The sequence below is a fragment of the Marmota marmota genome, unplaced genomic scaffold (assembly GCF_001458135.2).
Source record: "Marmota marmota marmota unplaced genomic scaffold, marMar, whole genome shotgun sequence".
Lineage (NCBI taxonomy): Eukaryota > Metazoa > Chordata > Mammalia > Rodentia > Sciuridae > Marmota > Marmota marmota.
The window spans coordinates 8,712,033-8,739,743 of NW_025999862.1; the positions used below are offsets into that span (position 1 = coordinate 8,712,033).

General features: G+C 35.1%; 1 protein-coding gene across 1 annotated transcript in view; it reads right to left on the reverse strand.

The window, feature by feature from the left end:
* Positions 1–224: 224 nt before the first annotated feature.
* Positions 225–27,711, reverse strand: part of Reep3 (receptor accessory protein 3) — a 48,360-nt gene continuing 20,873 nt past the window's right edge. Inside the window, exons 2-7 of the mRNA XM_015500591.2 lie at positions 24,826–24,902; positions 23,226–23,346; positions 22,934–23,047; positions 10,615–10,762; positions 3,540–3,685; positions 225–2,959 (exon numbers count right to left, since the gene is read on the reverse strand). Coding sequence (XP_015356077.1) covers positions 2,903–2,959; positions 3,540–3,685; positions 10,615–10,762; positions 22,934–23,047; positions 23,226–23,346; positions 24,826–24,902 — 663 coding nt within the window. The 3' untranslated portion in view covers positions 225–2,902. The remainder of the gene's footprint in view (positions 2,960–3,539; positions 3,686–10,614; positions 10,763–22,933; positions 23,048–23,225; positions 23,347–24,825; positions 24,903–27,711) is intronic.

The window sequence follows — 27,711 nt, forward strand, 5'->3', positions numbered from 1 at the left end:
TATTAGAATAATATATTTTAATAATATAAAATTTCAAGCATTTTCCAAAAATACAAACCGTGTTATTACAAAAAAAGAAAGAATGAAAACATATTTATCTAACCATCATTTTATAGGAATTAGAATATTTACATACTTTATAATACTGCAGAAATCTTTGGTGGTGACATATGAAATAAGATCCCTGAAAACACACTGATAATTTTGTTCCATCAAACAGTGTAGTCAAGTATTTATAATAAGTAATGGTGGCAGTATTATTTTTTAGCCAAATATGCATACACAGTGAGGTGTGTGGTGGGGATCTTATGTCAGACTTGGGTGGGCTTATATTATTACTTAGCCTGATAGGCAACACCAGAAACAATAGCCTAAAGAACAGATCAGTTCTTACTTCTAAAGAAACTTTTGAAACAGTTAAGTACTAGTGAGCAAACTGAATGAACAAATAGTAAAATAAGATACTGGCTATAATTTCTGAATAAATTCCAACAGCTACCAAAACACTTAATATCTAGGCCTCAACGGGCAGTGGAGAAAAGCAAGGCACCGTGGTCTAAGGATAAATTTACATTTAAAAAAAATCCTAGTAAACTTAAAAGGAGAGAGAGAGAGCGAGCGAGCCCTATTCTACCTTAAAAGAAATAAAAATGTGTAAGTTTATTTCACAAAGATCAAAAAAGGAATGCTAAAACACATTAAGGTGACAGAAACTCTAAGAAATGTAAAATGAAACGAAAATGATAGGAAATAAAAAAGGTATCAACTATGTGTAAGATACAACAGTAGAAATATATCAGAGGAAGGACTGTGAACATGAAGGAGTGTAATTAAACAGAAGAACTTTGCATTAGTGAGACAGGTATCTTTGATGAAGCATTTTGACCCTACAAGATAAATAATTCTTTCAATTTAAAATAGTATGAGTTTACTAAAGGATGGTGCTTTTTTGTTGTTGTGGTAGTACTTATTCTTTTTTAATTTTTATTTTATGGTGCTGGGGATTGAACCCAAGAGCCTTGTACATGCTATGCATGTGCTCTACCACCAGGAAAAGTGTAATACTGAGATTAGATTTAAAAAAGGTAAAATGGCACCAACCAGCCCCCATAGATAATGTTCTTGATACAAAGTCACTTACATGACCTTATCAGGCGATTTGAGATGACATTGCCTCTGCCTAGGAAGAGCAAGCACAGTGTAGCATTTATATTAAGAAGTCCAGTATAATTAGAATTCATAGGGATTTTGAAAAGGAATTAAGAGTCCTTCCAGAAACTAAGAGGCTAAAAATTACTCAAGGTAAAGATGGAGGTGTTCACAAAGTTAAATTTTGGGAGGAAAAAAAATTGAAGTTTTATTTGGTGTGAATGTGAGATAGTCCAGAAAATATTAAATACTAATATGGATGCAACATATTAGTTGCACCCATATTAGTCTTTAATATTACTTAAATATACCTTACTCAAGGTACTCCTGAGTAAACATAGAATTCTTGGCTAATACTCTGAGGAGATCCTGAATGTATATCACCAACTGGCTTCCTTTCTTAAAAGGTAGAAAGGTCAATGATCTTACAAATCTCTCCCTCTGTGTTCTCTTGGGCAAATAAGCAAAACAGTCAAGTAAATTAGCTTGTACAATTGGATTACTGATCACTAAAACCATCGCCAAAAATATACTGACTTAGAGATCACAATACATACTTATCAATGCGACCTAAAAAAGCCTCCAAAATCTTTTGGATTAAAACATTTTTAAAAATAACTTCTGATATACAGGATTAATGGTGTCTGAATTTGTATCGGCACTCATCTTCAGGGAATTATCTCAGCCAGAAAAATATTCAAATGATTTGAGTCAATGCCAGATTTATAAACCAGCAGCACATATTAATGCCAAGCTTGTGAATGGATTGGCTGTTGGATTATTTTATGAATCAGAAGAGATCTAAGTACTATACTAATCTCCAACTCTATTTCACAAAAGCTACCATTTTTAAAAGCTGAAAATGTAATTGGTGTTGACAAAAATATACTAAGTTCAACTACACTGTACAGCTAATTATGGAAAACTGGTTAATATTTAAAATAACTTTTCATTTGTAAAGGAAATAATTAAAATAGTAATAATTGAACAATTAGTTATATTTTTATATTATAAATCCAATGAATTTAACAAATGAAACTCACAGAAAGGAGATGATGTATTTCAAGGTATAAATGTGCCATGTCAGAATAAGACAAATAAGCATACAGTGTCAACAAAATTTAAAGTAATGTACAGTTGTAAAATAAGTAAACATTTTTCAAGTGTGCAAAACTAGTCAGGAAAGTGCTACGTGGATACCTGGTTTTCAAATATTTGTTTCAAAAAATTTCAGTTAATGGTGGAAAAACGAGAAAGTATTATAAAAGTAAAAATTAAAGGAATATACAAAATATACCTTATTATCTTACATTATGTCCTTGTTATATCATTGCCTGATCAGAGGCCTATTTATTTACTATCCTCATGTGATAGAGATCACATAGATAAAGGTAAACACAATGTTTAACACCACAAAAGTTAGTGTATCCTGAACCATAAAGAATCTTTTCAAGTATAGTGTGGGTCTGTGTTTCATCTAATATCCCAGGCATTCAGTGTTGTTGATGAATATGAAAATGGATAACATGCTTTTCTTTTGATGTACATATATTAGTAGGCCTTGCATAACTACCTTTTGTAGTCAATATTTGAAAGTAATTGTTAAAGAAATAAAGCTATGTAAATTCATGAAAGTAATTCCTATCACTACCACAATTTCAAGAACTATTTTAATATGTAAATCCTGAATATATCATATTAGAAAATGAAGTTGATCTATTAGCATTATTTAGGATATCTGAAGTATAGATGACTAAAAATACACCTGTGGTCTCTTCTTCACTTTATATTTTAGTGAACCATACCGCACCTGAAGAGAGAAATGTGTTATTAAGAATTTGACCGATTATTTTTAAAAATAAGACAAGATTTAACAGTTCACAATCATAGGAATTTTTAACTTTCTGATACAAAGAATAAATTATCTTGTAAGCATGTATAGAACAGCACTTCTTATTTACTCATAAAACATTCACTGTTATTATTTATGTTTTGCTTTGTATAATGTTGATGAATATTGATCTGACATTGCTTTCGGGCATAGAGAAAACATCATTATGGATAAACTTTTACTATTTATTCACCATGTAGGGTTGGTTGAAAGCAAAAATATGTAGTTAATTTTTTTCAGTAGCACAAGGCTGGCACTGGGTATTCATGATAACCATGTGACGTGCTGTGTGGGAATACCATTTTCTACTTATACTGGAAGACTAGGAATTTACCACTTTTAAAATTCCCAGAAAAAAAATTTCCAGAGAATTTAATATACAACTGCTGCTCTATCATTCCAACTCTTCATTTATGGATCATTAATACCCTAAATGATAATGCAGCAGGGAAACCCCCAAACCCCAATCATTAGAAAAACAACTCTACACTTGACTAACCTCCTTGCGGCCTTTGATGGTTTTCACAGATTTCATGCTTTGTGATCTCCGAAGCCCTTTGTGTGTTAACATCTCATCATCTGAATATGGCCCATCCGCTTCTTCATCTGTTTTTTCACCTCCATCTTTTAGTGGAATTCCATAAGCTAAACAAGTTGTCAAAAACAGCATGTTTTGGTAAAAGGATACCAGTCAGCACTGGCTCACCTGTGGACGTTCTCTGCATATTCTGCATTTGCTCAGTTCCCTTTCTCTCTCATTTGGAATGTGTTCCTGCCCCTTGCCATTAATCTTTGCCTTCTGCACTATTCTAGAAGATCATAACTCATTTCCTCTAGGATTCCCTGACCATTCTTATTTTTAATATACATTTTTTAAATTATTTTTGAGCAGTGACACGTGCATCCTGTTAAACAACCAGAGACTATAATGAGACATATTGTGAAGTATCTTCTCACCTTTTCTCTTTTTCATAAATTCAAGAAAACCCCAAGCATTGGTGTGTTTCAGTTTGTCATGTGTGCCTTGACTTTTAACAATTAAGATTCCCTCACCCCACATAATCTCTTTTGTGAAGACTGGGAATGGTAAGGTGAACCAAGAAGACCCAAAGGGGCTACAAATTTTGGCAAGGTAAGTTCAATGGGGACAGGTGATGGGGAGGTTAGACCAACCCTGTTGCACTGAGATAAAACCCAGCCAGACAGGCAACAGTAATTAGAAACACCACAGGCTAAGATGACAGATGTTAGTCAAGAGAAAACAACCAGTATCAGGAAGGTCAGTGAGAGAGCACATGGTGGGTGTGCTAATAGGCTGTTATGTGTAACTATAAAGACTTAACTATTAGCCACATGCAAACATCCAGATAATTAGGTCAGTATTGTGAGGAAGTCTGAGAATATCCTGAGGAGCAAGAACTTTATCACCCCTGAAGCACAAGTTCACATTAAGAGATACCAGGAAAACTTATCAATACAGACTGCTTGAAATTCAACAGGCCTGGGATGGCGCTTAGATCTTTGGCTCTAACAAGTATCCCGGTGATGTTTATGCTAATGACCCTGTTTTCTGAGGGTCCTGGACAGAGAACCAGGCAAGGGCCAATCTAAGGCAGTCAGACCACTGGGTGGGTAGGTTATATAGATAGAGCTGGCATTAAAAGGCCCCATGAAGTTTCAAATTCTTCTTTAATAAAGATAAGAAGCATACATACTTAAATCATCAGGTGAGGAAAAAGTAGAAAGGTTTCCGGGCTTAGGAGGAGGCAAGAGATAGACTCCTTGCATGTGAAAAAATATATACTGAAAAAATAATGTGAACTCACTAAGAAAACCACAAAGAGTTGCTAATATGCTTCTTACTCTGATACGTAAACTACTTTAACTGTATGTTAGACAAGTCTGATTTTATGCTGTTAGATGTCTAGGCTAAAAATTAAGGAGGAGTTGAAAGCAGAATTGGTTGTCATTTAGGCCAAGATCTTTCTTTTCCTGCAGTGTTCAAAAGAAGTGTGTTCTGGGAAGAAGAGACTATATAAGCCCAGGGCTAGGGCAGCAGAGGAGTAAAACTGCTTGGAAGGAGGAAGCCAGTGTGCCCAGGTCAGCGCCTGGGGTCACAGGCCTGTGAGAATGTTCCTGATGCAGTAGTAAGTGGGAAAAATTGCACACATATAAACAAAGGAAAAAAATAAAAATAATATCATCATATCTCATGGAAGTTGACTTGTAGATAATTCTAAACTTCATTTTTCCTTTAATTTGCGAAGTATTTATTTTAAAATTATACTTCTGTAACTGAGGAAAACAAACCCGAAAAAATTGTTTTTAGGCTGTTATCTCTAGATTATTTATTACTAAGGGGCTGAGGATAGAACCCTGAGCCTCCCACAGGCTAGACAAATACTTTGGTCACTGAGCTATATTCCCAATCTGGATTATTCTTCTACTGCTGTGCTTACATAATATTCCCAATTCCAGTACGGTAAAACACAATAAGGAGTCAAGGAGAGTCAGAAAGTTCTCTAAGGTCACGGATGTGGCATATAACTACAGTTCAATAAACAGTTCTTGCCATTTTAGTTGCCTCTTATCTTATATGATTAATATTTGGAATGTCATTCAAAAGGTGATTATACAACATATTCTTTCCTTCTTTTCTAATTTCAGCTAAAAAAATCTTACTGACTTTCTAATTATAGTCTCAGGAAAAGAGATGGTTTGACTTGTTATTCCACAATATTGTTTAAATTCTATTATGTATGAGTCATGTACTAAAGTATGGGGATACAATGATGAAAAGACACAGCTGCCTTTTTCTCCCCTCAAGAAACTTATAGTCCAACAGGGGAAACAGGGTCAAATGGGCATTACGATACTGTAATAATTGCTATAAATAGAAAATAAGGACAAGGTGCCAGGGGAGCATATAGTAAGGAGAATTCACTCAGCCTGGGTTCACTCAGGTTCAAGAGAAGACCTTTAGGAGACAGTGGCTAAGCTAAATCCTGAAGAGCTCATGATTCCACACAGTTAGGGCATGATGGAGTGGGAGAATAAGATTGGGAGCTAATATACCATGCTATCAAATTTGCACTTCACCAAAAAGAAATGGGGCGGGGGGGGGGGCTTGGNNGGGGGGGGGGCTTGGAAGTATTTTATGCATAAGACTAGCATGATATCTGGGTTGTGTAAAAAACTGCACTTTGGAGAATGAATCAAAATGGATAGGCTGGGCATGGTGGCTCATGCCTGTAATCCCAGTGGCTGGAGAGTTAGAGGCAGGAAGAGCTCAAGTTCAAAGCCAGCCTCAGCAATTTAGCGAGGCGCTGATCAACTCTATGAGACCCTGTCTCTAATAAAATACAAAATAGGGCTGGGGATATGGCTCAGTGGTTGAGTGCCCCTGAATTCAATTCCCGATTACTCCCACCACCCCTAAAATGGATAAGACTGAAAACAGGGAGCCTAAGCAGGCAGGTCTGAATTGACATAGTCCCAAGAGTGAGGATACAAAAAGTAGTGTAATTCGGGGTCTATTAGGAGGTGAAATTGACAAGTTTAATTTAGTAACCTAATAAAAATCCCAAATGAAGAGAAGGAAGATACTGAGTCAAGCCAAATACTTCATTAAAACATATATATAGGGCTGGGGTTGTGGCTCAGTGTAGAGCACTTGTCTAGCATGTGTGAGGCACTGGGTTCGATTCTCAGCATCACATATAAATAAATAAAGTCCATTGACAATTAAAAAAATATAAAAAAAAACCCCAAAAAACAAATATACAATTCAAAATAACTTTATACATATTAGTCCATTTCAATATCTAACTGTCTCTATAGTATAGGATCAAAACACAATACTGTTTTATTATTAATATTTTCCTTACAATCTGAATATATTTTCATATCAGTAAGTATATATTGACATTATTATTCTTCATGGCTAATAAATTACCTTTTTGTTTAATAATTTTTCTAAGGTATTTGTCAAAAATTTGATTTGTTCTAATACTTGTTATTTAATTTATTTTTGGCAGTACTGAGGATTGAACCCAGGGTCCTACACACGCTTAGGCAAGCAACTCTACCACTAAGCTATATTCACAGTCCTCTAATATTTGTTATTTTAAATGAGATGAACTTTATTTTTTTATTTTGTCAGTACTGGCTAGGGCCAGGTATGGGAGGCAAGCTCTCTACCAGTGGGCCACATCCCCAGTCCGAGATGAACATTCTCACATATATATCTTTGAACATTTGTCTGATTATTTCCTTATGACGTATTCCTCGAAGTTTCTTGCTGAGTTAAACGGAATGTATTTTGATGATTACTGCCAGATTGTCATCCAAAAGGATTATTCCATTTTAAATTCATACAACATGCACAAGAGTGTTTGCATCTCAACACATTTTCTGTGGTGGTTTTAAAAATACCCATGAATTCCCTGACACTCTTTTTCCCTTCTCTTAAATCCCACAGGCCTTTGTACCTACTTTGACAAATGGCTTCCAAAAATGTGGTGGAAGTCACACTGAAGGACCTCTGCCACTTTCTCTTGGGACTCTGACTCTGGAAACTTCCATTGTCAGGTGAGTTAAACTAAGCTCAGAGATCACAAGAGAGAACATAGAGACAGCTGTTTGCCTCTTCCTGGCTTAGACATGTGTGAGATGATGACTCCAGCCTCAGCTGCTCTCTGATCACAGCTGCATGAGACCCTGAACAAAAACTGCTTTGCCGAGTCCATTCATCCCCCACATGCATGAGCAAAATAAGTGACTGTGATTGTCTGGGCCACTGTTTTGGGGTGGTCTGTTATGCAGCAACAGATAACTGGAACAGTTACCAACATGAAGCAATGTTAATTAAAAGCATTCCCCCCAAATCCAATGAGCAAAAATTACTATTGTTGCTATTTTAATTGAAATTAAAAGCGATATTTAAATCAAACAGCTGTGATTAAAATAAGTAATATTGACTATCTGAAATTGAAAATATTTTTCATGTATTTGTTGGTCAGTTGTACTCTTTGTAGAACTAATAACTGGTTTGTAAGGGTTCCTGGATTGTCAAAAATCTGAAGCCCCTGAGTACGGTGGTGCACACCTGTAATCCCAATGATTCAGGAGACTGAGGCAGGAAGATCCCAAGTTGAGACCAGCCTCAGCAATTTAGTGAGGCCCTAAGCAACTTAGTGACACTGTCTCAAAAAACAAACAAACAAAAACCCTCAACTCCCCCCGCCAAAACTGGGGTTCTAGCTCAGTGGTAATACACCCCTGGAGATTACTCAGTGCCCCCACAACACACACGCACACACACACACACACTCACTCTCTCTCTCTCTCTCATATAGGTATATATACTTTGCCTGTAAAATACAATGAAAATATTTCTGATAGTTTGTGATTTATCTTTTTCTTTTTTGGTGTATTTCTCCTCTATATGTTGTCATAAATCTGAAGCCTCTGGATACGGTGGTACACACCTGTAATCCCAATGACTCAGGAGACGGAGGTGGGAAGATCCCGAGTTGAGACCAGCCTCAGCAGTTTAGTGAAGCCCTAAGCAACTTAGTGAGACTGTTTTTTTTTTTTAAGGTAGAAAAGTCCCTCAAACTTTTCTGTTGTGTTTTCTGATTTTGATGTCAGGCTTAAGAAAGTTTACCCATCTAAGAGAACAAAATTATACACAGGAATTTCCTACTACATGGTTTCTTATATTCAAATCTTAATCTTAGGTTTGAGGCAGAGGTATAACTTCAATTTATACCTCAGTTTCTAAGTCTAGCAATTATCTTAACATCATCAGTTATTTTCATATATCTTATGTTATTTTAAGTTCATGGTTTGAAATGTAACAAAAAGAACTAAATAACACCTGTGTATCTTAAAATATTTTAGTCACACAGGGTGTGCATGGTAGTGCACTCCTGTAATCCTAGTAACTCAGAAGGCTGAGGCAGGAGGATAATGCAAGTTTGAGGCCAGCCTGGGCAACTTAATGAGATCCTGTTTCAAAATAAAAAACAAAAATGGCTAGAGATGTAGCTCAGTGGTAGAGTGCCCTAGTACTGCAAAGAAAAAAAATTTAGTCACACCAATTTAAATTTAATAAATGAATATCACATAAATGTTAGCATTTTCATATTTATAATCCCATTTTAATTTAGATAATTGGTGTACAATTCTTAACTCATTCTAAAATATGAAAAAATTGCTGAAAAAGGACTCAAATATATAGTCTAAAGACAAAGCAGAACCCATAATCAAAATCATTATAACTAATTTAAAATGCATAAGCCTGTTCAGAGCTATGTTTTCAGTATTAATACTTAGGTTGATGGCTCAAAGTTCAATGGTTTCTCTTGCTAAAAGGTATCACTATCTTAATCAATGGCTAATGCTTGATTACTAGCTTTTAGATAATAGCCACCAACTTTGTAAAGTTATTCATTCTTGTGAGAACTTGGAAGAAATTTCATTATTTTTCCTTTGTAAGGAGAGACTATTGTTTTATTTTTTCAAAGATTAATTATGAAGAATAACTTTTAATGTCCTTCAAAAAAAACTTTTACTTTTTAAAAGAAAACTTAAATAATCTTGTATCTCATGGACTTAACACTTTAATAGGAAAGTGTAGAAGACCTCAGTTCTCAGGCTTACCTTGAATCAAAATTTTCTTTCTTCTTTTTTTTTTTTTTTTGGTGCTGGGGATTGAACCCATGGCCTTGTGCTTTTGAGACAAGCACTCTACCAACTGAGCCCTCAGCCCCTCAAACTTTTCTTACGAATGACAAAATGTTGAAGGAACTTTTTTATTTATGTACATGCTTCTAAAAGCACAATAGTTTTTTATAGCTACAGGACACAGCAACTGTAACAATGCTCATAATTCATAGAGAATATGCAAACAAGTTAGCTCCTGAACTAAAAGATGGAATCTCAATACATTTTCCACTGGAGTAATCCTATTTTCAAATTGAATCATCTTTTCATCAGCTTAAACTTTTTATCTTGTGAGTCAACATCCTTGCTTGTCCACAGCACTTATAGGAAAGTGTGCTTAACTCTAAAACTCCTTAGATGTCAGTACATAGTTGGAGTATTGATCACAGGTCAGAATGAGTGCTGGCTGGTGAGGAGGCAACCACACCCATGGCTTCTAAAAATTCATGGCAACAGAAGAGACTACTGCTATTTTCTTTTTAAAATATTTTTTTTTTATATTTTAGTTGTAGTTAGATATAACACCTTTATTTTATTTATTTATATGTGATGCTGAGGATCGAACCCAGGGCCTTGCATGAGTGCTTTACTGCTGAGCTACAACCCCAGCCCCACTACTGCTATTTTCTTAGCTGCATGATTTCCACAGTCAACGAAAGGCAAAGGATAACATTATTTAGAGAAGTTTGGAGAAAAAGAGCTAAGTTAAACATAAAACTAAAAAATATAAGCTTAAAAGCAAATTTTATTTACCCAATTTCTGACAGTCACTATACTACTATAGTACCCAACTTGACCCACAAGTCCAATTATGAAAGGACCATATAGTAAAACAAATAACACACCTGCTGATTCACTGGGGGTTGGTTTGCTTTTCTTTTTTGCTTCTGGTAAAGGCTGATATGGTCTTTGTCCCACAGGCTCATCACCTTGTATAGCTGTTAAATCATGCATACTGAAACTTCTTAAACGTTCAGTTATGGCTCCTTGGCTCTATTAATAGAGAAGTGATAGATCCAGAAAAAAATACTTTATAAACTATCTAGTATGCTTGCATTTAACAATTTAAATATTAAGACATTTTATTATGAAACATTTTGCTATATTAATAACATCCTCAACCATTTTATTATCAAACTTTAAGAATGAAAGTTGAAAGATTTGTATAATGACCACCACATATTCTTTATATTTTGCTGTTTGCTGTATTACATATCAACTATCTATCAATCCCTTTCATTTTTATGCCTTTCAAAGCAAGCTACAGCATTAATATATGTCACCCCAAACATTTCAGGATTATATTTAATTTTATAGTACAAAAAAATGTGTGATGAGATCATCCTCAGAGAAAAAGCATCCATAATTTTGAGTCTTGATTCAGTATTTTGGATTAGTGATACCAAAATTACCATTTTGGGGCAAAGTTTATGATTTATAGGAGATCTTTTCAAAGTAAAGACATTGGTTTAAAGCTAAGCCAAGAGTGGTACTAGCTCTACCTAGAACAAGGCAGGAAAATTTAAGAGCCAAAGAAATTTGGATATATAATGAAATTCAGTTAATGAATACACTATTTGGTGAATACTGTATAGTGATTACTATATGATCTGACTTTAAGTTATTTTGCTTAATAATATGAAAGACACTACACACAGGTGGGAATATTTAAACATAAATGAATAAAAATGAAATAAAATAAAAATTATTCCTTAACTGCATTAGTCACATTCCAAATGCTATAGGTACATGTGGCTAGTAGTTACAGTATTGGGCTGTGCAGATAGAGATGTTTTCCAGAGATGTTCTCTAGAGTGTTTCCATCACTGCAGAAAATTCAATGATTTTCCTCATTGTACAGTTTGAAAGTTACATTTTCTGAACTTTTCATATATAAGTATACTCCCCAATTATAAAGCTTTGTGAAAAGAGAAAATAATTTCTAAATTTACCTACTTTAAATTTGTATAGCATACAGATGACTCATTTCTTATTTATAGTTAGATTAAAATATTCTTCTGAAGGCTTTTTACACTTATTATTTCTTCTTTTCACACATGAGAATCTATGATTGCCTCTAGTTAGAAAGTTACCATAGAAACTCATGGTTAAGCTCTAAATTTCAAAGTCAAAGGTAGTACATACATTTGGGTGTCACTGCTAACTTGTATTTTACCCTGAAGAAAAGGTCTTGATTCATAACTTTGGGTTATTGATACCATATTATGTCAAAATGAAATCCCATTTACATACCCCACTTGAGCTTTGTATTTCTACCCTTTAAAAAAAAAGTTATAGATGGACACAATACCTTTTTATTTATTTATTTATTTATTTATTTATTTATTTATTTATTTTTATATGGTGCTTGCTGAGGATTAAACCCATTGCCTCACACGTGCTAGGCAAGCTGCTCTACCACTGAGCTACAACCCTAGGCACTTTCTACCATATTTTAAAAATCATGATAAATAATTACCAAAGGGTTTATTTCTCCACAAAACAATTGGATTTTATACATTTAAAAATATTCTTGACATGGTTTAATTCACTATACTTGCTTCCTCTTTGTCAGATATCATAATTATTAAACAGATGGTCAACAGCATACTTCTGAGACACACTGCAAGGAAGTCCGTGACCAGTGTTTATCTGAAATAGATACCTTGTTTTTTTAGAACTGTCATCTTCTTTATCCTACCTTTGTATTTGTGTGCCTTTTCTCAGTAATTATTGATTTTTTACCTGCTGCCACACATACATGACAAATGGTATACGTGTCCTTGTGTTATAGTGTAGATCTTAAAGGCCCATGTGTTATTCACTTGGTCCTTAGTCATGGTACTGTTAGGAGGTGGCTGAGTCTTTAAGAGATGGGCTTGGTGGGAAAAAGGATAGTTCATGAGAGGTGTGCCCTTGAAGGGGGATATGGAGATCCATGTCCCTTTTGTTTACAGTTTTTGCTTTCCAGCATCATGAGGTAAGCACTTTGCTCTTCCATGATATGCTGCTCTGCCATAGGCCCAAGCAACAGGGTCAATCAATGGTAGACTAAAGCCTCTTAAGCTCTGAGCTAAAACAAAACTTCTCCTTATTTTTAAGTTCATTATCTCAGATATTTTGTTACAGTAACAGAAAGCTGACTAAATATCTTCTACCTGACTGAGGTGCAATTTCCAAGGCTGGCTATACATACTAAACCCTCCCACTCAAGAAAGTACATTTTGGAATACAAACGAGTGAAAGCGTCATTGAGTCAGTCAGCTTAATAATTATATCATCCAAAAACTTTGGTACCTGTAAGTATAATCAACAAATATCTTAGAACCTAGATCACAAATGATAAACTCATACACTATTGTTATTTCTATGCAGTATGAATAGTTGCCTCCAGAACAAAATTTTAGGAAAATAGAGAAGGACAAATTTAAGGTGCTTTTCTTCTTCTAGTGCATCTGATATGGTTCTGATATTGAGCAAATAGTAAGAGAACTAAACATTCTTTTTATGCCTCCCCCTCTTTTTTTCATTACTCTTGACTGTTAAACAGTTTTCCCTAGAGAGCAGCATTTTTTAAAAACTTTTTTTAGTTGTAAATGGTCACAATACCTTTATTTTAATTGTTTATTTTTATGTGGTGTCGGGGATTGAACTCAGTGCCTCATGCATGCTAGGCATGCGCTTTACCACTGAGCCACAATCCCAGTCCCTAGACAGCAGCATATTTTAATGTGAACACTGAAACTTATAAGCAGAAGTTCAGCAGCAAACTACAGGTAAGGTCATGGGCATCTCCATGGATTGATGACACAACCCACAGGGGCTTTGCTTAAGGTTTAAATTAGAGTAAAATGGCCTGAGGCATCTGGTGTGGTGTGTGTGTGTGTGTGTGTGTGTGTGTGTGTTGTCTATTTATTGCCTGGATTCTATTTTAGTTCTTGAGTAACTAACCCTATTGTTATCAATGCTCTTCAAGGAATGCCAGGTCCTAGGAAAAAGCAAAAAGGGGATGTAACTCTTCTTTGAGAAACCCCAATACTTCAACAGCTATTATCACTTTTTAAAACTGGATTTGACACTACACACACACACACACATTTTTTTTTATGTTCCCAGAATAGAACTAATATGAAAACAGAGAAACAGTATAGTTTTATGATCTCCAAAAACACAGCTAGGCATGGTGGCACATGCCTGTAATCCAGAGGATCACAAGTTTCAACTTAGTGAGGCCTTAAGCAACTTAGAGAAACCCTGTCTCAAAATAAATAACAAAACAAACAAACAAAAAAGGGCTGGTTATGGGGCTGGGATTGTGGCTCAGCGGTAGAGCGTTTGCCTAGCACGGGCGGGACCCGGGTTCAATCCTCAGCACCACATAAAAATAAAAGGCACTGGGTTGTGTCCATCTACACCATATATATATATTTATTTTAAAAAGGGCTGGTTATGTGGCTCAGTGGTTAAATGCCCCTGGTGCAATTCCTTATAGGAAAAACAAACAAACAAAAAAACCCCAAAACAATAACAACAACAAAAACATTATAAACATTATAAACATCCAATGACCAATTTAAAAGATTGGTGTAATCACAAAATAATTTCATCTAAATTCCAATCTTCAATTTTTATACCTTTATCATAAAAAGTCCACTAATGAAGAAATTACTTTTGCTATATGATATTAAGTGGAGATACCTTTCTTCTATCCCATAATTCTAAATCATGTGGGCAAAGGTTGCAAGTATGATTATAGTTATGAGTAGACAGGGGAAATATATACAAAAATGAAAACAATATCCTGTTTAGGCATATAGGATGAGTGCTTTTATTGTTTTTAACTTTTTTTTTTTTTTCCTTGTGGTACTGGGATTAAACCCAGGGCCTCGTGCATGGTAGGAGAGTCCTACCTCTGAGCTATATCCCCAGCTCTTTTTATTTCATTTTGAAACAGAGTCTTGCTGAGTTGTCCACGCTGGCCTTGAACTTGCAACCCTTCTACCTCAGGCTTCCAAGTAGCTGGGATTATAGGCATGTGCCACTGTGCCTGGCTAACAATTCTTTCTGATCTGTTTCACTCATATTTTCTGTATCTAATTCTTTATTCCTTTCATTAAAAAACAAAATAAAACAAAGCAAAACAACAACAACAAAACAACAGTAGATTTTGAGGGTACAAATAAACCATTATATTCACGGTCAGTAATAACTTTAAAAAGTACTGCAGTTTCATTTAAATTAGTAGTGTTTTGTTTATTTTATTCTTTTTGGTTTATATATATATTAAGCCTGTAAAAGAATAAAAAAGATAAGGACGGCTTATCCTGGGATGTGGCTCAGCTGTAGAGCTCTTACTTAGCATGCATAAGGCCCCGGATTTGATCCCCAGCACACACACACACACACACACACAAAAAAAAAAAAAAGCAGGGGGAGTTGGGTGGGTGTTGAGAGAAAAGGATGATTCTAGTCTCACAGGGTAGGGAAGTATGTATGGAAAGAGCAATCTGAGTCAATGAGGAAGAAGGAAGTTCTATATAATTACACTTTAGATCATATTCTCTGCTGAATTGTATGTACATTCTTTGTTAAAAGTGATCCTAAAAAATCAGAGAAAATAACAGATTATAATAAGAATGTAAAAGTCAAAGCAATAGACTAATTTACACTGAGACTCATCATCATCAAGAGAAGTTTTTCTAAAACTTCTGAACTTCAGATGTCTCAATTTTTAGGGTCTGGAATTAGAAAGGTTCACACATACATTTAAGAAAATGAGTGATGGTGCATGCCTATAACTTCAGCTACTAAGGAGGGTGAGGCAGGAGGATCACAAATTTGAGGCTAACCTGGGCAATTTAAATTTAGCAAGTCCCTATCTCAAAATAAAAAGGACTGGGGATGTAGCTCAGTGGTAGAGAGCTTGCCAAGCATGCATGAGGCCCTGGTTTCAATGCCCAGAACCTAAAAAACAAGAAAATGAGAACATGATAGAGGCTGGATCCAGATCTAACACACTCAGGCTCTAGAAAGGATTCTTTAGCTGAGAGGCAGCTCCCTGACCTGGCACCACACAAAGGTCATTTATGTTCAAGGGCACTAGGACATAAATGTGAATATCTGAATATAATACATAATCTGAACATATCTACTCAAGTATTTAAATACCTGTTTTGTATCTACAAAAAGGTCCCTGGGTATATGACCAATTTTAACTTTTTCTTTTTTGGTACTGGGGATTGAACTCAGGAGTCATTGCGATTACAGTTGTGTGCCACCCTACTCTGCTACTTCTAATTTCTTTATACTCAAATTAATTTTGCCTTTGTCTAACTACTTCTTTTGCTGGTTAAAAATCACGTTAAAATCACTATTTTTTTGTGTTAAGCAAGGAGAATTTATTGTGTTTATCAGCACCATTGTATAAAACCTTTACCTTATTCTCTTCACATTTTTTTTATTAAGAACTTAAAAATATATAATCTGTAATGCTTTTGCACAAGCATAAAACATTATTTTACAGAATAATTCTTATTATCCCATTTGATAATGTATAGCTATTCAGCTCTATTTCTTGTTGATTCTTGACATTCTTACATTATACTTGCAAATAAGGTTAATTCCCAATTTTTAGGAAAAATCTTTTCCCCCATGGATATTCAACAACTAATCTGATGAGGATGAACTGACTGCATCTGCATTAGGTAAAAATTTATTTTAGCATTTTTAAGATTAAAGCCATGTATTTATTGAACCATGTTTGTAACAGAGACAAATTTTGAAATGGAATTAAAAGTTATCTGTAACTACCTCCAAAAGTACCTATATATATTTAAATGTCCTTTAAAAAAATTTTTTTTTTTCACTCATCACACTTTTAGCACAGGGTCTCTTAACTTTCACACTACTGCTATTTTGGTCTGGGGAGGACTGCAGGACAGTACTTAGCATCCCTCACATCTACTCACTAGACACAAGGAACAGCCCCAGCCCCTTCTCAGGTGTCATAACCTAAAGTGTCCCTTGGTGGTAGTGGGGCACAAATGGCCTCCAGCTGCAAACAAGTGTTTTAGAGATGTAAGGGGCTTCAGTTGTTGGGTTTATTTTATAGGTGAGAAAATTAATACTTAGGGAAATTAATGTGAATGATTTGCTCAAAATCTTAAGGTTACTTGGTGGCAAAATCAGAACAACAAAAAATACAGATTAACTTGACTGCTCTAGAATTCAGTGTTCATTATACCAACCTGATTCCCTAGAAAGTAGGGAAAATGGTATGACCTTTCTTTTCCATTGTCTGGACAAATATTCTCTTTTTAAGGGGATGATCCTAAGTAGCTGAATATTCTCAAATCCTTTCACAAACAGCCATTGAAACAGAGAGCAACATGTCAGAATTTCTGACCTAATCATGAATATTTAAGTCAATTAGATTTCAGCAATTTTACCAATAAAGCTTTAATTTCTATGATAATTGACTTTTTATGCCCACTAAAGAATTCACCAAGAGGCTGTCAGAGGAAATCCAGAGATAGTTAATATAACCAAGAGTACTTTTCTTCATCTGTCCTTCATCTGTCAGTAATGTTGCTCATCTGTACAAAAGCCACCTGCATTTCTCATGTGAAAAGCTATTGAATGTTGAACATTCTCAGCAAAATCCTTGAAAGGTCCTTCATATATTTATGCTTTGCTCAGCCAAAATAAACTTGTACGCTAACCTTGCAAACAGATGCCTGGTAATGAGGTCATAGAACTGAGTAACATTTTCAGAAAATTGCTTTATGGTGTAATAAATGTTCTGATTAGGTTCATATTTTCATATTTAACATGCTCAGGTGGTTCAAACTGGAAAATGTAGTGAGGGGTATTACTGTTCTTCAAAAGTCACATCAAGAGTCTAAAAATCTTTAGCCTGAAAGGTATTTTTTTTAGTTGTACGTGAACATAATACCTTTATTTTTATTTTATTTTTAAAATATGTATTCTAACTTGTAGGTGGACTCAATACCTTTATTTTATTTTTTTATGTGGTGCTGAGGATCGAACCCAGTGCCTCATGCATGCTAGGTGAGCACTCTACCACTGAGCCCCAGCCCATCTTTACTTTGTTTTTTCATGTGGTGCGGAGAATCAAATGCAGTGCCTCACACATGCCAGGCAAGCACTCTACCATTGAGTCACAACCTCCACCCCTGAAAGGTATTTTTTTTTAATCTATGTATTTTTCAGTTGTTGATGGACCTTTATTTTATTCATTTATTTATATGTAGTGCTGAGAATTGAACCCAGTGCCTCACACATGCCAGGCAAGTACTCTACCACTGAGCCAGAACCCCAGTCCCCTGAAAGGTATTTTTTAAAAACTTATATTGTAAAATTTTAAAATAATTCTCAAGTCATTATTGTAGACTTTCTTGTAGTTTCTCCATAAAATTGACCGATTAATTTCAGTTTCAATTTACTTGTGAGTACGAAGTATCTAGTTCAGTGATTCTTCTATGACAATACTTTTTTATGACAGCTCCAGAGATGAAACTAATTTGGCTACTTTAAAATAAGCATAGTACCCAGGTGTGGTAGTGCATGCCTATAAACCCAGTAATTCAGGAGTGTGAGGCAGGAGGACCGCAAGGCTAGTCTGGGCAATTTAGTGAGACTTTGTCTTAAAATAAAAAACATTGAACCAAGGGAAGCTCTACCACCAAGTTATATCCCCAATCCTTTTTTACTTTTATTTTGAGGTAGGATCTTACTAAGTTGTCCATTTTTCCTGAAACTCGTGATCCTCCTGCCTCAGCCTCCTTAGTGGCTGGGATTCAGGTATGAACCACCTAGCCCATCTTAATGACTTTCTTAATGACTCCAGGTTGGAGTCTCTAATATTCTTGGAGTCTCTAATATTCATCATGGGAATGGTGAAGGTTACCCACTCCTCCCACCCCGACAGGGATCTTGTTGAGAAAAGAATCAGGACATCATGAACAAGTGGGGACAATGTCAAAATAAATTTCAGTTATGGGATATGTGTTTCTATTTGTTTTGCAGTAGTAACTTGGGTGATTTTCATGCTCTCTGCTTTCTGGCTTTGGGGGTGGAGAGGTGACTTTAAGGTGTTAAATATATAAATAAAATCAATGATGAAGAAACAAAGCTTGAGAAAATAGATACAGGATTACTTTCATAGTATTTTTGCAGAAAAGTCTTTCTGTGAGATACTGTTTAATAATGGAGGGTAGGGGTAAGGGGGCTCTTAGCAACCAAAGATGGAGTAAAATTTTCAGTTAGTGAATACAGACATTAGCTACAGGTAGATAGTAAATTGTGAGGGAAAGGACTAAATCTATCTTATTCACTGCTACATCCTTGGCATTTAGCTTGTGGTAGGTGTAGGTATTAAGTAAACAGATATTAAATAAATGATAAGTAGAAAGCTAAATATTTATGGAGGCAAAGTATGAAATAAAAACAAATGAGGGGCTGGGGTTATGGCTCAGTGGTAGAATGTTTGCCTAGCATGTGTGAGATACTGGGTTTGATTCTCAGCACTGCATGTAAATAAATTCATATAAATAAATGAATAAAATAAAGGTCTATCAATATCTAAAAAATATGAAATAATAATAATAATAAAAACCCCAAACCAAACCAAAACAAAAAACAAATGAGAATGGGCTGAGGTTGTGGCTCAGTGGTGGAGTACTGGCCTAGCATGTGTGAGGCACTGGGTTTGATCCTCAGCACCACATAAAAATAAATAAATAAAACAAAGGTATTGTGTCCAACTACAACTAAAAATATTTAAAAAACAACAATCCACAAAAACAAATGAGGGCGAAATAAGAATGAAATAATACAATAGAGGTTGCTAATTCCCCACTTAGAGGGTTCAGTAGCAGTAAATGTAAATCAAAATAAAATAAGTATCTCACAAAATGTTCTCAGTGTGTACAAAGGTGACTCACAGAACAGCAGATTATAGACTCAACTTACATGTTACAGTTGGTAGGAAAAATGGGATTCGCTTCTATCTTTACCAAAATGATATCTGAAAATGTCTGTTTTCTAAACAAATTTTCAGGTTGAAATTTTTCAGTTTTTCTCCATAGAAGCATGTTAAATCATGCTTTTAAATATGAAAAATTCAGAAAGCATCTTCATTTGGATGTAAATAAATATACATACTTAGTTTGAAAGGTCAAATAATGTTAAGTTTTATTACAAATGAACAGCAACAAGTTCTTAGTTCCCTTCTTTCTTTCATTCTGGCCATTTCAAACCCTTTGTTTTCCCATTATGATAGATGAGGATTAGTTCTTTTCCACTTCCCTTTCTCCTTCCTTCATCCTCCCAATATAACAAAATCACATTTGTTAAATCCTTAGTCTGTATTCTCATTATTCTTATTAATGCAAATGCTATTCACTGTGGGCTAAGTAAGGCTCCATTATTATTATTTCCTTTCTTATGTAACTTTTGTTTTTGCCTCTGAGTTGATGATTATGCCCCCCTTTGTTGGTGCTCAGTTGTTCCATTCTCCCTCTTTACATTGCCTCAATACGCTTTTCCTGGTGCTCAGGGTTGATGTGCAATTGCACAGATACCAGCTGTCTGTATATAATAAATAAGATAATATAATAAGTGCTGTGGTCGCAGCATACACTCTGATGTGTTTGAGTAACATCCCTGAGCAGTATTAAACCCATTAGATTCTCTCAGCTCCACACTCTTCCAAAAGATTCTTTGAGCTCCACACTCTTGCCAGCAGCACCTTTCATCCATTACATCCAATGTTGGCTGTTTGCTCTTTGGACTTGCTTCAAAGTTCCTTCCTGGGAGTTTTGTCATCTCCCTTCTGTGTTGGCTAACCTGCTAATTTGTTTTTCATACTTCATGGTTTGCTTTTTGTGGATTATTCTGTCTTTAACAGATCACATCTGCCCTGACAAAGGATTATAGGTAAATTCTGTGTCTCTGTATGTGTAGAATTAAAAAAAAAAAAAAAATCACTAGAAGCTCATATATGACTGATCTTTTTTCTTAAATGTATATTCATTTACAACAATTTTTGTGTCAATTTTATTGATGTACAATTAACATACAGTAAGATTTGCCAATTTTGTATGTGTGCATGTGGTGCTAGAGATTGAAGCCAGGGCCTTGTGCATGTGAACAAGCACTCTGCCAACTGAGCTATATCCCCAGCCCTCTTGAACTTGACCATTACAGAACTTGAGGGTGAATATCATGATGGCATCATGGATGGTACATTCTGTTTTCAATTTTCCAATGTCACCATTTAGAAATTTAATGCCAATATTCTTCTAGATCATTTGAATGTGATATAAATCTTTTTTGTTTTCGTGGTACTGGGATGGAACTCCAGGGTGCTCTATCACTGAGTTATATCCCCTGTCTTTTTTGTTTTTTAAATTTTTTTTAGTTGTAGATGGATACAATACCTTTATTTATTTGTTTATTTTTATATAGTACTGGGGATTGAACCCAGTGCCTCACCCATGCTAGGCAAGTGCTCTACCACTGAGGCACAAACCCATCCCATCCCCTGTCTTTTTTTACTTTGTATCTTCAGACAGGTCTCACCAAGTTGTCCATGCTGGTCTCAAAACTTGAGATCCTCCTGCTTCAGCCTTCTGAGTAGCAGGTATTACTAAAACAGGTGTCTGTTTTCTCATTTTAAAATTCCTAGTTGTTGAATGTGGGATTTCCTGGATTTTTTTTTTTTTTGAGCAGATAAGGAAATCAGGATTGCATTTTCATAAAATAAGAAATATAAAGCAACTGAACTTCTAAAAATGGAAATAGTCCTTTAAGCTGAAACTTTTGCTATTCTAATGATTATTTATTAATCTATCTTAATAAAAGAAAAAGCCCTTAAATGCCAAATAACCTGAAAACAATACTGCATTATAGTATACACTATACTATAATTAATAATAATTTATTAATGATTATTGTTTATATATATATATATATATATATATATATATATATATATATATATANATATATATATATATATATATATATATATATATATATAAAATTTGAAATTTTTATCCTGTTGATTATATTGATTTTGATTTTTGAGTCAAAGATCCCTTTGAAAAGTGAAAGCACCCTCGTGTTACATCCCTTCCACATTGCAATGATATAAAAATCACCACATAACTGGAATATTTCTTTCCACAGCATTGTTGTTTGCATTTAAGTTAAGTAATGGAGCCTGACTTGAAAGCAGAACACTATTTACTCTCAATTTAACTTACTAGCAGTAAACTCAAATTTTAACTTGAAGTGAGATAGACATGATATCAATGTTTACTGGAATCCCACTGTGCAAGAAAGTACTCTATCTTTATATATGCTCTCACAGGTAAATACATTACCCCATTCTATACAACAACCAACTTATGAAGACAGAAATTAGATAAATTATCTATGATTACTTAGGAAGTCACACGCAGCACTTTCTGGATATAAAGCCTGTTTTCTTTCCATATACCACATATTAAAATCAATTACTCTACAGTATTTAAAATAAACCACACCAATTACTACATGCAAAAAAATCCAAAAGCCATAATGCAAATTTTCACAGAAGGCATTCATTTGATAACTTGGCTTGCAAACACAGCAAATGACATTAGTAATTGGCTAAGTAAAATTTCAAGTTTTAAGAACAGAATTTTTTCATGCCTTATTTAGAATAATCAGTTACCTCAAATTGATTGAAGTAGAGGTGCAGAAGTAAGCCAGAAATCCTACCCAGATATTGCCATCGAGAGAGAGAGAGAGAAAGAGAACACCAAAGACAGAGAAAGAAGAATGGTCATCTTTACTTAAGGTGATTTATTCAAACTGTCTCAAGGTTATAAAGTGGGAAAATTATGACAAAATGACATTTTCAATTTTTTTTAATTAACTGTCTCTCATTTAGGAATCAACTAAGAATTTCAAAATAGCAAACAGAAACACAGTGTTAAATTATCTTTAAAATTATCTATGTGTTCTTTCCAGTATTAGAACAAACACAAAGCAAAATTCTGCCACAATTTTATAATCATATGAAATAAAAAGCCATCTTTCTTTATCTGTTGACTTAATGTGGGGCACTGGATAAAAAGGTAAAAGAAAAATTACCTTCACCGCTGCAGTGACAGCTGCAGTAGCTGCTAGGTTTAGACCTTGCCGTCCAAAATTTACCATGGTCTCATAGCCCCGTTCCTTTGCTTGTACAATATAATCATCAATCTCCTGGGAAAACAAAAACAAAATAACCATATATGTTAGTTTTATCTATAAATATTGTTAAGAAGCCCCAAACTAGGACTTTCTCTTTACCATGTACCAGTTTCACTAATTTTATATCATAAGTCATGTGTTGATATACATTTCTAAAAAATGACTTGTGGAAATAATTTATATATCTTACCCTTTCCTTTGAAGAAAGAAGTGGATGAAGGAATTTTCTATATATCAAACTTGCTCCTTTGGTATAGGGAGAGAGCAGCCATATGACAAAAGCAATCTTCAGTTCATAGTACAAAGGAAACCTAACAAGAAAAAAAAAACGAAAATATTTCCAGTGGGGATGAGGGGTAACTATTATGTGGAAAACACAAAAATATTTTTTAAAAGTTTAGTCTCTATGTTAAGTTTTTACATGTAGAAAGTAGTGTGATCAGGGGCACACTGAATGACAAATGAATTGACAAACTGATGAATTGACAAATGAATTAACCAGAGTGCACTAATGCCCTCAGAAGGTCACAACTTCTAGTACAATATTCTTCCTTTGAAGCAAGCATGGGCAAGCTGTCAAACTGACCGTAGCTGTCAAGAGAGGGCATTAACAGCCCCTTCTGCCATCCAGCCCTGGCAGTAACATATACCCACTCTGTCTGTGGAGCTAAGTTACCATAGAAGTATAGGACATACCTCCAAACATCAGGACACTATATGCTCCAAGTGCACAATGCAGACCTCATATGCACACCTCTTGATCTTTCTCAGAACTCCAAGAAAACTTCCTCTCCAGTCTACCTTGCCAGAACTGCAATATTTCACTTGCAATTGAAGGGGAAATGGAATTACCCCCAGATAGTAGACTGGGAATTCCAGTTAACATCCGTGTCCTTTTCCCCATGATTTCCTAGTACCTTTCCTATAGACTAAGTACACTTCCCCAACCAACGATTGTGGGTTTAGCCAGATGACATGCTTTGGCCAACAGAATGGGAATGTGATATATGTCAAATGCAAGCAGAACCTTCCAATACCCTTTGACTTTCTCACCCCAAGGTCCTCAACCTCTTGCTTTAAGCTTTTGCCTTCTACCATGAGAACAGCTGCTTCTTCAGCCTTGATCCTGAAATGAGAAGACACTTAAAACTTAGCTGAGCCAGCAAAGCTCCAGCCAACCATTTGCCCTCAGGCAGCATGTGGAAGAAATACTTGTCTGTTGTTCTAACGCGCTTTAGGGTGATTTTTTTTTTTTTTTTTAAAGCACTCTTAGAGTTAACTAATCTGTCTTATGGTCCATAAGGAGTCAATACCTAGGATAAACTGAACAAGTCTGGGTTCTTCTGATTTACAGGCAGACAAGTAGGTGACAGTGAGGAGTGACTACTGTGCAGTCAACAAAGCATGTCTGCCACAGTGCAACCGAGGAATGTGTAGACTTTCAATACTCACATTAAGCTTTTTCTACACATTTTTTTTTTTTGGCAGTACTGGGGGTTGAACCCGGGGCTTTGTGCATACTAGGCAAGCACTCTACTATTGAGCTGCATCTTTTTAAATAAGCAGCTGCCACCAGACCAAGCTTCTTGATTTCATTGGAATTCTTGGGAACAGAATGATCTGCCTTTATTTGAGGAGTGGAAAGTAATGATTTCATGGAGAAAGCAGATGAAGAAAATGAGATGTTGGATATGAAGTAAGTTGATCAAATTCACTTAGTTAACAGCAGGAGCAGGACAAAAACTCAGGACACTGAAAATAAGTCTGTAGTCCCCAACAGTAGAACTCACCAAGCAACTGTTTGATCTGCTATTGTTTCAATCACAGTGTAGAGGGCAAAAACAATCCAGTACATCATCCATCGAACCTGGAAATAATAAAAATACTAATCAAACAATGGACTAAAATTATTCACAACTGAGAAATACTATATAAATATATGTGTATTTCTAGAGATATAGTATGTTGGGTTCAAATGCAGAAGGAGATGGCCCAGTTTTCAACAGATTTGTTGCCGAGTGCAGTGGCGCATGCCGTAATCCCAGCAACTCAGGAAGCCGAGACAGGAGGATTGCAAGTTCAAAGTCAGCCTCAGCAATGGTGAGGCTCTAAGCAACTTAGTGAGATCCTGTTTCTAAATAAAATACAAAATAGGGCTGGGGATGTGACTCAGGAGTCAAGTGCCCCCGAGTTCAATGCCTGATATCCCTTCCCCCCAAAAAATTCAACAGATTTTATATTTAAGTTCCTTAGATCATTATATCAACAATCTTGGGATACAACAATCAAAGAATAACAAAACTCTAAGGTCTGATACAATATAGAAATCTAAATCAAATAACTGGATAAAAAGGAAATGTTTTTCTTAACTGAAGAAAAGTTCTTTAAAAGATATGTTATCTACACATTTCTTGATGAAGATGACTGGCTACTTATTACATATATTACAGTATAATGCGATATGACCAACTTTAATGTTCATTAGTCTCTAAAACTTTGCATTCCTTATTTCTCAAAATACAGAAAATATTCAGAAATCAAAGAATAATCCTGGGATTGTACTTATATTAATGAAATACCCATAATGCCAGTCATTCAGTTTGAGAGTTTAAAGGTATTGTCTTCTTCCTCTTGCCCTAATAAAAGCCTGACTTTGCATATATCTCCCAATCCAATTCCACAGGGTAGTTCAGGACATTTTCATCTCTTGCCTGGCCTAGAGCATCTTAACTCCCTGACACTCTGCTGTCACTTCGTACTAATTTTTTTCATAGACTGTTGTCAGATTAATTGTTCCAGAATATGTTCCCCCAGATTGATACCTTTTCCTCTACCTTAGCAGACTTTCTTATCTCCCATGAAGGTTCAAGTTTCACTAATTTCGGCTTTTCTGCTTAATAATAGTAGATATGCAATATCCATGTCAACCATGAGGTTAAATAAATTGTAATATGTGTAATATGTGTAATATCACATATTACAATTTATTTAACCCCACAGAAACATTATGGAGCAGGAAATGTAATTATTTCCATTTAGAGAAGACAATGATGGCAAAGAGTCAAAATGACTTGCTTAAGGTTTGGATCCAATGGCTATCTGATTCTGGAAGTGGTTAACCAATTAAACCATTTATAGAGAGAAAACAGAGGAATTGCTGAATGTGGGGTCCAAGAATAACCATTACTTCCTCTTGTTCTCATCCTAATCAGTAATAACAACGAGAAAGTAATAAATAAATAAATAAATAAAATTAGACCTTTATAAGCAGTTAGAATATTGGTCTAAATATTTAGCTTATAGAGATGTTTGTTTGCATATTTCATGGACAGTATCAGACTATCAAGTAGTTTTTATAGTTTTCTATTTAGGTAGACAAATCAATTAATAATAGTCATGAATAATTGCTGAAACAACTGGATTGTGAAATATAAACAATACCAATTTGCTTTAATGTACAGAGAATTCTGAAAGCTTAAAAAGTTGGCCAAAGCAAATAATAGGGTACATTATTTATATCTGAAGTACAAGGAAATTGATTTATGAGATTATTGAAAATAAAAAAGAGAAAGACAAAATGTTCTTTTTACTTTTCATGACTTCTTTTAAATCTCTCACAGCTACCAGTTCCAAGCTTTTGTCCAAGATGAGGATTTTCTTCCAGGGCTGAAATCCTTTGAGTGCCTCTGTGGACACTGCCTTTTCTTCCGTCCCACCCCACCCTCACCCTTTTTAAAAAGGGAAGTGGTGCTCCTTTGAGTTCATTCACTTAGCCTTCCAAATCCAAATACTAAGTACTTTTAACTTACAAAGTTGTCTTTACCCTGATTTGCTATAAGCCTTTTCCCAAAAAATAAATAAAGAAAAAATGGATACAAACAGAACAATGTGCTTTTATAGAGCTGGATGGGGACCTTGGAAGTAATCAAACTTTTCCGGTTGGGTCTCCAACTCAACCTACACTAAGACTCTAGAGAAGTTTCCAAGAAACCCTAGTGCTCCCTGGGGGTAGAGTCTGAAAACAAATAACATGGTAAACTCCCTTCTTTTTACTGAGGTCCAAAATAAATAAGTTGCTTTTGGTTAGGGACCTAGGAAATGGCTGAAGAAGGCGGAGTCCACCTTGAAGCTTGATACCCCCACCCCCAGCCCTTTTTACTTATATCTTGAGACAGGGTCTCAATAAATTGCCCAGGCTGGCCGCGAACTTGCAAATTCTCCTACCTCAGCCTCCCCAGTAGCTGAGACTGATTATAGGGATGTACCACTATACCCAGCAATGCATCTTTATAAACAAATGGCTGCCACGAGACCAATCTTCTGAGTTATCTAGGAATTCCTGGTCTTCTTCCTCTCCTATACTAGCACAGGGATTTCAGTATCAAGATTATTACCTCTCCAAAAAATTTAAATTAAATTTGGCTCTTCTTCTATGAGGTTTGCAAACCTCAGAAAAATAAAATTATTTAAGTCAAGGTTGCTCTTTTTCATTATTTCACAGCTATCATTATGGTTGTGATCTTCCAAAGGAATAATAACTATAAGTAATACTCCATTTTTGTAATTCCAGTTACAATTTACCTGTTAATGGAATTGAATAGAGGTAAAAGGAACTATACAGATAGTGGTCACTAGATGATATTCCTTGAATGAACAACTAACTATTCACATGTCAC